At 42.7% G+C, this 12,027-nt stretch overlaps 2 protein-coding genes across 2 annotated transcripts; both read right to left on the bottom strand.

Annotated features, from left to right (window-relative positions):
• Positions 1–366: 366 nt before the first annotated feature.
• Positions 367–6,005, bottom strand: LOC101762176 (ABC transporter G family member 28). Its single transcript, XM_022825727.1, has 13 exons — positions 5,643–6,005; positions 5,460–5,536; positions 4,693–4,965; positions 4,541–4,604; positions 4,326–4,472; positions 4,151–4,185; positions 3,828–3,901; positions 2,856–3,721; positions 2,462–2,758; positions 1,904–2,380; positions 1,657–1,805; positions 1,069–1,358; positions 367–895 (listed from the first exon to the last, which is right to left on the bottom strand). The coding sequence occupies exons 1-13, from the start codon at positions 5,867–5,869 to the stop codon at positions 617–619; spliced, it is 3,255 nt and encodes a 1,084-aa protein (XP_022681462.1). The 5' UTR covers positions 5,870–6,005; the 3' UTR covers positions 367–616.
• Positions 6,006–6,376: 371 nt separating this feature from the next.
• LOC101761765 (crooked neck-like protein 1) lies at positions 6,377–9,205 on the bottom strand. Its single transcript, XM_004966986.3, has 2 exons — positions 7,560–9,205; positions 6,377–7,113 (listed from the first exon to the last, which is right to left on the bottom strand). Exons 1-2 carry the CDS (start codon positions 9,159–9,161, stop codon positions 6,619–6,621), a joined length of 2,097 nt encoding a protein of 698 aa, XP_004967043.1. The 5' UTR covers positions 9,162–9,205; the 3' UTR covers positions 6,377–6,618.
• Between the last annotated feature and the right edge of the window lie 2,822 nt (positions 9,206–12,027).

The raw sequence follows: 12,027 nt of genomic DNA, 5'->3' as shown, positions 1-12,027 counted from the left end.
GGCAATTTTTATCTTTCCCGTAGTGACAGATCGAACAAAATAGCGACCGAACTGAACAAACGTTTCTCAGTCCACTACACACTGACTGCACGGGCTCGTTTCACCCCAGTCACCACCAGAACACATCTGTGCAATCACAAGTACCCACCCTCTTCTCGTTTTTTGTTTTACTACTAGTATGCCAAGCCAAATTCTGCACGTTTTGCAGCTCGCGCAATGAGCGCACCATCTGCAATACTGATCATGAACACGATGTTGACAAAATGTTAATGCAAGGTTTTTTAAAACATGCGGGAAGGATAAACCTAAACCTCCCTCTTTTACGGAAAAAAAGGATGATTCCAAAAAAAATTACTGTACCTCAAGGATTTCTCTATCTTTTCTTTCCTCTCATCAACTTGTTTATGTGCCCATACCTACATGGATGGTTCTAACTGTGGTAACGTACACGTACACAATGCATGTATTGTTCTTCTACTTGCTACATGCCTTAATAAACAAATCAGCTGCTATGTTACATATACTAGTATCTATGAACCGACGAACCGATAGATAGAAACTAAGAAGGCGCACCCAGATCAAACAGGGATGAACTCTAACAGATCATGCTCATCTGCTAGTGCTTCTGGAAGATCACCATGCAGAAGAAAGCAACGCACCGGAATATCATCCCATTCGCTACAAGAACCACTATGCACAGAATCTTGTCGTTGATGTCATACCCACTATTCAACAGCGAGCCGCACCGTGTTATGAGCCATACCCCGGAATACTTCTGAGCATTCGCAATCACGAACGCTTCCAGAGCCCACTTTGTGTAGCATAGGTTAGCAAGGAAGGTGTTCTTCTGCTGGGTTGCTATTAGTGTTAGAACAACTGGAAGCAGCGCTGACCACTGTCATCAGAAACAAAACGTACATTAGTAGTAGGGGCTTTCTTCTAAACAAACATTCATTAGTATGTACATATGTATATCCCACCAATATCTCCACTAGATGTTTGGGGGCAATGGAAGCATAAAAGTTCTTATAACAAAAATGCAACCAATTGAACAGATAGCCAGCTCACCAGCTGTGCAGAACCAGGCTGAAAAAAGATGGCGAAGGTGTAGCCGATTCCCGTCACGCAGTAGACGAGGGCCAGAAGAACCACGTAGTTTTCCCAGATTGATGACCTCGGGTTGTTAAAGAAGTAAAACATGGAGAGGTAGACGATCGGCTTGATAATCGTGTTGAAGTGATCTATTGTATCTTTGGACAAGAAGTATGCCAGTGAGCTCATGCCGGATGCTCTCTCCCTCCAGTAGTGTATTTTCTCCAGTGAAAATGACCTCAGGGCCCCAATCTTGCACAGCAGAGCTGCAGCCAACAGAAGCTTATTCGCAAATGAACCTAAAAGTTCTGATTATTGCTTATAAAGGTCAAGCATACAATAATTGCAAAATCATCTCCTTTCCATGACATGTTCAGATTAATTTAGAGTCCTAAGCATGCTGCACTCAACTTACCAGTTTGATGCATACCATTTGTACAAAACTACAAATATATGTATGCCTTCATACTCTTGCCTTAGTAAAGTATGATGAATAACGCAAATACAAGGTATAATAAACATCATAAATGGAATAGTCCATGTCAGGATCAAGATGAAACTTACACACAGCTATGACCGTGTAGGTGTAGCCAAGTGCTCCAAATGTCTCATCGCTCACTTTAGCTAGTGTGCCTAGACAGATACCAGCCAGGCCCAGTATCAGATAGTCAACTCCTTGTATTCTAGCCTCACGAAGGCGCTGCTTGCCACACCTGAACAACATTGAACGAGGATGCTGATAACATCAGTTTACCTAAAAGGCACACAAAAATAAGAAGCTAAGGTCTCCACTTGTGTTAGAGTAACTTACCTCCCCAGGTAGTATTTGTACTGCCTGAGGATCCCAGGAGTACATCGATTCGATAAGTTTTCAGATGTTTTATTGTAATCATACTCATCTTTCTTCTGCCCAACTATGTCCTTGACATTACCCCAGACTTCACCAGCAATAGATTGCCCAGTGTCACCACCTGAGGCACGACTTCCTTCCCCCCTAAAAGAGGATTCTGAATCAGAAGAACTCTGCAGCATATCTCGTGGAACTTCATACCCATTGTGCAGCATCCATCTAATAGGGAGATCTTTGACATTTACAGGTTCTTTTGTGTCTGGCTTCACAATTCCTTCCAAGATGTCTATATAGTAGTCCGGTGGGTTCACACGGTCTGGCACAACAATGCCCAATCCTGAAAAGTACTCCTCCACTTTCTTTACCGGCCCGTGGTACACAGTCATACCCCCTTTTGCGAGAAGTATCAAATCATCGAACATCCTGTACAATGTATAGCTGCAAGTAAAACCAGTTCAGTTACTTAAAGTCATTGAGTTTAAGGCAGCATAAAAGCAATAAGATGAATATGGAAACAACCTGGGTTGATGAACAACCATAGAGATATTGACACCCTCAAGAGCTTCCCTACGTAGGGCGCGAAGTAAAAGTAGGGATGAAGCACTGTCCAAACCCGACGTCGGCTCATCTAAAATCAGTACGGAGGGTTCCATGACCATTTCTAGACCAACATTTACTCGTTTGCGCTGGCCACCAGAGATGCCACGCTGTTCAACAGTTCCAACCAAAGAATCACGAACTGGTTGAAGTCCCAAGGACTCAATAACTCTTTCCACGACAAGGACCTTATCAGCTTTTGACATGTCAGCAGACAGCCTGGGGCATGACATGGCATGTGAAAGAAATTCAGTCTATATTTACTAGCTGGATGAGTAATAAATCACGGAATCTAGTAGGGTTGCAATTTACATACCTGCATCTTGCATTGAACCAGAGATTCTCTTGAACTGTTAAGTTCCCATGGACAATGTCATCTTGCGGGACAAAGCCAATGATTTTCTTGTATGCGCGGATAGGCTCTGTTTTCCCATTTATAAGTATCATACCTGTTGTCTGGCATCCTGTTGCCTTGCCAGCAATAGCACTCAAGAACGTCGTCTTGCCCGCACCTGATGGACCCATCACAGCAGCTACCCTACCGGCCATAAGCTTTCCTGTGACGGATCTCAAAAGTTTTTTCTTACTCCCCTTCAAGGTTAGGGTGAGATCTTTGAAAGCAATCTCGATTGTGGGTCTTTTCATCATATCATCTTCGGTGGCCATCGATATCACTCCTGAAAATGTAAGATTCTTGGTCTCATTTTCCATCGCCTTTTCCTTTTCAATTTGTCCATATGCATACTTGAAAATTTGGCTCTGGGTATGTGCATGCCTCCCTTTGGGCTTCTTTTTCTCTCCGATCTGCACATGGAAACCTTCGCTTTTTTCGGGGTTCTCTTCGAGTGAGCGCACCATGTCAGTAAGACTTTCCTTCTTTCCTCCTGGTTCGTTCGATGGCCCCTCATCGGGTTCAGTTGAAGGCAGACCGGTACCTCCTTTGGACGATTCATGTGTCCTAAGAGTTTTCTTGCGTGAGAATGTGCGGGACAGTGATGACTGCAGGCCTGCAGCGTGCTTCTTTGCGACATCTTTAGCTGTTTTCCATCTTTCACGAGCTGCTGCTGTCTCTCTAGCATGTCTTGCAGCAGCCTCCCTAGATTTAGCTTGTTTTTTCTCCCGGTTCATCAGGAGTTGACCGGAAAAGTTGTAAATAATCAACAGAACTAAACTCAGGGCACCCTACAGAATAATCAAAGTGGAGATGTTAACTTGTTAGCTTAGAAAGACATATTATACTCTTGACTTATTCATCGACTTAGGTTCCCGTTGAACCGTATCGTATTACCACAAGAAGTGCACCGAATATGGTTATGTCCTGGTTTGAAGAGTTTGGTTTGCAACTTCCTTTGTTGAAGCATTCTGCAATTGAGAAGAAGATAAAGTGAACATGTAGCATGCAGACTTGACCATTTCAAGCAGAAGCTATAAACCAAATGGCAGTATTTTTTTTTTTTTGCGAGAAACCAAATGACGGTGTCATCATAAGGAAGACACTGGACTGGATTTCAGCCCCTGTTTGGTATCTTTTCCATTTCCCTAGGTATTAGCCTTATTCCAAGTTGAAGAAACAATGAATTTTTTCGTATATGAAGCAATGTGTTAACTTACTGGTTTGTGAAGTCGAACCTTTCCTACAATAGAACCTGCAAAGGTGCAATTTATATTCGTTAGCATATTGAGAAGGATATTAAATTTTTGAGCTACGTGCTGCATTAATTAGCAATGGAAAATCACTATTCTAGGAGGTTGGCCAAGTACTGAGGCATTCGATAGATAGAATTACCCACTACTACAATCGAACTTCTGTATAGTGCTTGGACAGTAGTAACCAGGTGGACAGAAAACATCATCAGTGCTAACAACGTCGGCCCATCTATCAGCACCGCCACACGTATGATTTGGCTTTCCGGCAGGTGGTTGATAATGGTACCTGCAGCAAGTGTTCATGAGCATTGACAATGTGATCCAAAGCCTACCATAGAGTGGAAAGAATCTTACGGATCACAGACTCCAGTTGTTTTGTTTAAAGTGGACGCAGGACAGTATGCTCCCAAAGGACATGCTGCACAAATAGGTAAGCAACGATGGAGCTATGCATCAGAACGTTGCCATGGAAGTGAGGTACGGTGTGGTTGCGAGGGCTTACTTACGTATCATGCAAGTGAGGCCATGAGGGCAGAAGAACCCGGCACAGCAACCTCGGCAATCAAGGACTCTAGAAGGGATGTTGACAGCATCTTTTAAGTTGACCTCCTGATCTTTGCCGGCACTGCATGACCATCCAGGCTCACAACCATCGATCCATGAGGTGAGGTTGCAGTTCTTGTTTGGCCTGACGTAGTTCTTTCTTCCGTTGCCTTCGAGGAAGCTCTCAAAGAAGAACTTCATCTCTGCGGCTGTGCACACGCGCTGCGGTAGGTCTCCTGTTGATCCATTCAAGGAGGAACAGAAAATAGGCAAGTGTGAGAACCTGATCTGCTGGATAGTGGAAGATAAATACTACTCTCTCCATCCCAAATTACTATTCATTTTAGCTTTTTTTTAGGTACATGACTTTTGCTACGTATCTAAACCCAGTATAGGTGCATAGCAAAAGTTATGAATCCAGAAAAGCCAAAACGAATAGTAATTTGGAACGGAGGGAGTAATTGTGAAACACAAATATAACACGGAGGCAGGGCCGGGGATGCAAATGCCATGTGATCATTCACCATTGGCTTCACCAGTGCGCCATGCATTGCTCCATTAAAAGCTATTAAAAATGAGCTTTGTTCATTCATCATATACAAAAGTAAGCATGTGTTGTTGTTTTCAAAAGTATTGTTTCCCCAACTCGATTCATCCCGGGCTTCACTAATTTAATACAAACCAGTAGTAGAAAGAAAACAAAATGAAGGGGGACTGAAATGTAATGTACCATCAGTTTCCTTCATGCAGTTGGTGAGAAAAGTGGGGTCGGAGGAGAAATTGTAGGCGGTGTTCCACTCTTGGTCCCTGCATTTTTTTTCCAAGCATAATCAAACCGCAGTAAGTATGAAGGGAGGCAAAATCATCGAGAATAATTTGGAAGCGAACAGCGATGCATTGCACGCATGGTTACATGTTCTTGATGCAATAGTGGAACTCCCTGCCCATCTGCTGCGCGAAGGAGGTGGTGAGGGCCTTGAGGCGCTCGTTCATCACCCCCGCCACCATCGGGTTCCCGGCGGCCAGGGCCGCCATGTTGCCTTTGCCCTGCTCCGCGAGGGAGCGGCGCTGGTTGACGGCGGCGGCGGCGGCATCGGCAGCCGAGAGGAAGAGGAGGAGCACAAGGAACAACCACGCCATGGAGACGGAGCAAGGGGAGGCGTTGGGAGGGAGACGGGGAGAAGACTCATGTCGGACCCCTCCTTCCTCGCACGCGTCCTCCCCTCGTCTTCTCCCTCATTTTTTGCTCCCGGTGCTGGTGGCGCGGAGAGGTGTGCGCCGGGGGTTGCGGCCGAGAGGTTGTGAAAGCTTGTGCTCCCAAGGCTATTATTAGCTGCTTTGATTTATGCAGCGTTGGTGGCTTGGTGCCAAGGAGTGTGATGATTTGTTGATTATTGCTCCTTTTGTTGTCATTGTTTACCGTGAGATTTCAGCATGCGCTTATGTAGCCATAAAGTGACATTAGTTGGAGATATATAGATGAAATTTGTGAGCACGTCGATGTTTGTTAGCTCAGCCAGGGCACACTTCTGTCATTACATCTCCAATGCTAATGTCTACTTTCATCACCATTGGTAGTGAACTGCATATTGAACACACCGATCTGACAATTTTTTAACACCATTGTTATGCAAGAAAAATGAAATATGTAAGCGAAACAGGAAACTTTAAAGGATCTGAACAAGTTCATGTGTACAGGTTTGAGATATTAGTAAACCCAATTTGGGTTATTCGTTTCGATCAGATATGCGAAACATACGAGCAAATGTACACAAAGGGGTGCTGGCGGCTAACACATACAAGCCCAGCCACCATAACTAAAAGATATTCTCAAATCTCAGTTTTGGCATGGAATGGTTCTAATGACCAACGCAGAGTTTATGTTCTTATCACTCATCATCAGTTTTCTGCCTCTTCCATCTATATGCAACTTCGATGATCTTCATGTTTGGAGCATGAGTGATTTCCTCAGGGAATATATAATCGATGAACTCCTCACATACAAAGGTGGAGCCATCCTCCGAAGGGATTGATCGCTTCCTTTTAACTTTTGTTGGCACCTTTGTCTGCACTACGCTCACATCACCAAGGTGACCAAAGCTCACCTCCCTGTTAAGCCATTCTTCAAGGAGCATTGCTCTTTCCTCCTTTGATTCGGGGGAGCTGGTCCTGAAGTGGTCAAACGCCCTCTGAAAAACACCTCTGCATCTTTGTGCCCGCTCCATCTGTCGATTTGTACTGTCTTCACCACATGAGCCAGCTGTGGCTTCAAACTCAGCATAGCTGAGCCATACTTTCAAATGCTTCGTTCTACCAAGCAATCTCTCATAAAGCTTCCTCGCTCTATCAAATTCATTTCCATCAATTTCAAACTCCAAGTACTCCTGTATTTTAAAAGGCAGAAAATAAGTAAGCACCTATAACAATTAAGAAACATGAAAACTTCAAACTGCTAGCATTCACGGAACATCCATACTAAAGAAGTTAGTAAACATCCATATAATATTTTTATCTATGGTTTTCCGGTGGTCTCAAATGCCACAACAACAGGTAAGACTGAAAGCAAAATTTAGCGAATAATGATAGTAGCAATACATTTCTTTCTAATTAATGGAGTGCATCAAATATAAACAATCTGCAGTTGGTCGAACTAGTAACTAGTAAATGTATTCTGCCAATTTCAGGAAATAAGACAAAGTAAACAGATTATTCAGTAGTAGTACTCACTAGAAAATATATGGGAAAATGTTTTTTTTTAATGGTAATATATGGGTAAATGTAGCTGCAGTTCAGTAATAATTAATAAAATATAACATCAACAAAAACATACCTTCCATATGAGCTCTGGATTATCAAGGGTTGGCTGAGCAATTGCAAGCTCATATACTGCTTGAGCACGATCAGACTCACCAAGGTTCTTTTCCAGGTCAGCGTACTTTCTCCAAGCATAAGAGTTTGCTGCATAACACTCGATGAATTTCTGGTAAAGTGTTCTCACACGGTCAAAGTTGCCCAGAGATACCTCCATCTCAATGTATTTATTAAACACCTTAGGCTTTGGAGCAACCCCAATTGAATTTCCAAGTATTCGCCTTGCTGCGCTTAAATTCCTCTGCCTGATCTCAAACTGGGCTGCCATCAGCCAAATTTTTGCAAAAGTGAATCTTTTGTGAGGGATTAGGTTCAGGCATTCCCTGTAGACCTCTCTGGCCCGTTCAGCATCCTGCGCATCAAGCTCCTCATACAGGGCATAATTTATCCAGATGTATATGTATCTGCGCCAGAACCGCTTCTCCTCAGCAGGAGGCACTTTGGCAACTGCCCTTTCGTATGCCTCTCTGATCCTCTCCTTGTCTCCGACACTTTCCTCAAGCCGGATGAGTTCAAACAAAGAATTGTAGTTGAGAGGATTCTTCCTCACGTCATCCTGACACTCTAATCTCCTCCTGGCCACAATGGCATCCTCAATTCCCTTGGGGTCCCCGAATTGCTTCTCCCATGCCAGCAACTTCCCGTAAATCTGCTCGGCACGGCGCTTGGGCACCCTGTCGAGCGCGTACTGGTATATGGCACGGGCGCGCTCCACCTCGCGGAACTCCTCCTCGAACTCGCCGAAGGCCACGAGCAGCGTCCCCGCCTCCTCCTCATCATCGGCGAGAACGTCCGCGGCGCGCTCGAACACCCGCCGCGCGCGCTCCAACTCGCCGCGCTTCTCCTCGAATCCGGCGTACCGCATGAACGCGTCCGCGCGCGGGTACTCGGCGACGAAGCGCTCGTAGACCGCCCTGGCGCGGCCCACCTCGCCGTACCGGAGCTCGAACCTGGCGTAGGAGCACCACGCCGTGGCGCCGGGCCACCACGCCATCCACCGGTCGAACACCTGGCGGGCATTGGCGACCTCGCCGAGCGTCTCCTCCATGTGCACGTACTTGCGCCACACCTGGTCGGCGCGGGGCAGCAGCGCCACCGCGCGGTCCCAGACGTTGCGCGCGTCGCCGACGCATCCCCTCCGCATCTCGAGCTCCGCGTACTTGACCCAGAGCGAGTGGTCGCGGGAGGCGGATGCGGAGGCGGCGAGCGCGCGCTCGAAGACGGACCGCGCGCGGGCGAGGTCTCCCTGCCGCTCCTCCCACTGCGCGTACTTGGCCCACGCCGAGGCGGAGGCGCCGGCGCGGCCGACGGAGTGCTCGAAGAACTTGCGCTCCATCAGGCGGCGCTCGGCGAGCTCCTCCGCGTCGGCGATCTTCCGCGCGGGCGCGCGCGGGTGCTCCGACCCCCGCAGCTCCCGGGCCTCCCGGAGGAGGTGCTCCGCGGTGATCTGTACCGGCGCGGGGCCCTTGTTCTTGACGCGCGTCGCCCGGGGAAGCCTCGTCCCGGTGTCGCGGCTGGTGAGGGACCCGAGGCCGGGGTCGGAGGCGGCGGGGAGCGCCATGGCTGGGGGCGAGTTGGGTGCGGCTATTATGTCGCGGCGACAGATCGGCAACCAATCACCTCGAGCAGCGCGTGCTGCAGTAGAAATCATTCGTGATATGTCAGCCTAATTAATTAATTAGACTATTTTAGCACAATTTATTTTCTCTACACTGTATTAGAATGGTTGCTTGCTTCCCAAAGTGTAGCGCTCTACATGGCACTAAAATTTAGTCATGTCACATCAAATATTTAGATATTAATTAAGAGTATTAAATATAGGTTAATGGTAAAACCAATTACATAAATGAAGGCTATTTCACGAGATGAATCTATTAAGTCTAATTAGTTCATAATTTGACTATATGTCGCTATAGTAAATTTTTACTAATTATGGATGAATTAAGCTTAATAGATTCGTCTTGCGAATTAGCCATGGTTTATGCAATTAGTTTTACAATTAGTTCACGTTAATCAGTATTCAAATATTCAATGTGACCCGAACTAAAAAGTAGTCTATAGATCCAAACACCCTTCTAGTGCATGCATGGAGAAAGAGAAAGAATACCGCATGGGTGCATGCAAAAAGGACAAAATGATATTGTAACTCACATGCACTAAATTTGATTACATCATTACGTTTGTTACAACAAGATCACACTTCATTGTGTTTTGAGATTTTTTTAAAAAAACTATTTTTAATATTAAATAATTAATTTTGGCTACTGTAGACAAATTGAACATCACGAATAAATAATTATTTTCTACGAACAAATAATTAAACATGATGAACAAATAATTGTACAGTGCAAACAAAAATAATTAAATCACGAACAAATCGTTGCGTAAGAGATCAAACTCTCTTGAGGCGATGGCGGATGCATCTATGAGCTGGTGCATGCACCACGCGCAAGGATTCATGGGTCATTTTCAGCCTAACAAAATTGTTTCTTGAGCGATTATCATTGAGCTGATGCATGCATGTAAGAAGAGATAAAATTAATAATGTCATTCCACAAACAAATCGTTTGGAACTAAAAAAAAGCTATAAATCTTACACCTAGCATTAAAATTAAATTTGGATTACACGATTGGGTTTCTTCCAATAAAATCTTTACAACAAGATCCCTCTTGACTATATTTTGATATATTTTTTTATTCATATTTTTTAATTAAGGTTGCATATTTTCTGCGAGACACGTACACGTGGAACAAATTCTACAAACTCATGGAACAAAACAATCATACGCATCGAACAAATTATACAAACTCGCAGAACAAAAACGGATATACCCACATGCATGCAATTTTGAAAATTAAAAAAAATCAAAAAATCATAAACCAAGCATCAGAATTGGATTTCTATTACACCACTATATTTCTTTTGACAACATCTTCAAAATAAGATCACACTTGACTATGTTTGGATAAAAAATTTTAAAATTAATTTTAATTACAGCGAACAAATACTTGAATAACTAGAATAAATAATTATCTAATGCGAACAGACAAAACAACATGATAAATAAGTGATTATAAATAATGAATAAATACTGAACAATAGGATAATGGTACGATGCAAATAAAAGAGACGTGAAATAATAATATACTCAAACAAAAGATTGAAAATTTGATAGTGTAAGATAAAATAGTAGAATACGAGCATCAAGTTGGAAGATTTTTTTCCAGATACATATATCTGGAACAAATTATACAAATTGAAGAAAAAAAATTATACTCATAGAACAAATTAAATGAACTCACAGAACAAAAATAAATACATCTGGAATAAATTATATGAACTAACAGAACAAAAGGTTTATATACCTTGAACAAATTGTAGGAACTCGCACAATAAGTATTTATACACATAAAACAAATTATGTAAACTCACTGAATAAAAATTGTACGCTTGAAACAAATGCATTATAGACATATAACAATATTATAATCCACGAGTCTACATGGTTGACTAGTTCAATCTATAAAGCGAACAAATAATTTAACACACGAATCTACATGTTTGACCAGTTCATATCATGATAGGCAAATGCAAACAAAAATATTTATCATAGCCAACAAGTTGTTATACAAAGAATAAGAAAAAGAAAAGTATACCCGTTCAACAAAAGTATTGAACTTCTAAAACAAATGATTGTATATATGAATAAAATATTCAATATCGCGAACAAATGTGTTTTCGTTCACGATTGAGTCGCTTAACAATTAAATAAATAGATGTATATATGTAACAAACAAGCCACATCAAGGAAAAATTATTCTTATGAATATATAATATAGAAAAGGAAAAATAAAAAGATAAAAAGAAAGAAAGAAAGCAAAATCGAAATAGAAATATAATATAAAAATAAAAGAAAGAAAAAATAGAATAAAAAACAAAGTTAGTATTACTAAAATGAAAATAATAAATAAAAAGAAAATTTAAGGGGAAAGAGAAAGGAAAAATATAGAAAAATGAAAAATAAAAAAGAATAATTAGCATAAGAGGAATAGAGGGGAAAATAAAAATATAAAAAAGAGTTAGTATTATTGACATAACAGGGTTGAAGTATTTAAATAGTTTCCTAAATCATACTGAGCACAACTCATGAAGTGGTGTAGTGGTGTTTCAAGTCACTCTGAAGTAGCAGGTGTTGAGTTTGAATCCTCCTTGCAACATTATTTTTTAGGGATGACAGCGGTCTGGAACGGTTGGGAAAATCCACTAATCACTTTCGTTACTATATTTTTCATGCAGGAACGGGATCAGGAAGGCTGGTCGAGAAAGCGAAATCGGAATTATGGGATGTCGGAAATGATACATTTCGATTGGGAACAAGTCAATAACGGTCGGGAATCGGTAATTCAAATCGGGAACACCGACACAC

The sequence above is a fragment of the Setaria italica genome, chromosome IV (assembly GCF_000263155.2).
Source record: "Setaria italica strain Yugu1 chromosome IV, Setaria_italica_v2.0, whole genome shotgun sequence".
NCBI classification, from domain to species: domain Eukaryota; kingdom Viridiplantae; phylum Streptophyta; class Magnoliopsida; order Poales; family Poaceae; genus Setaria; species Setaria italica.
The sequence above is the reverse complement of the archived record's forward strand: the minus strand, read 5'-3'. Positions and strand labels throughout refer to the sequence as shown.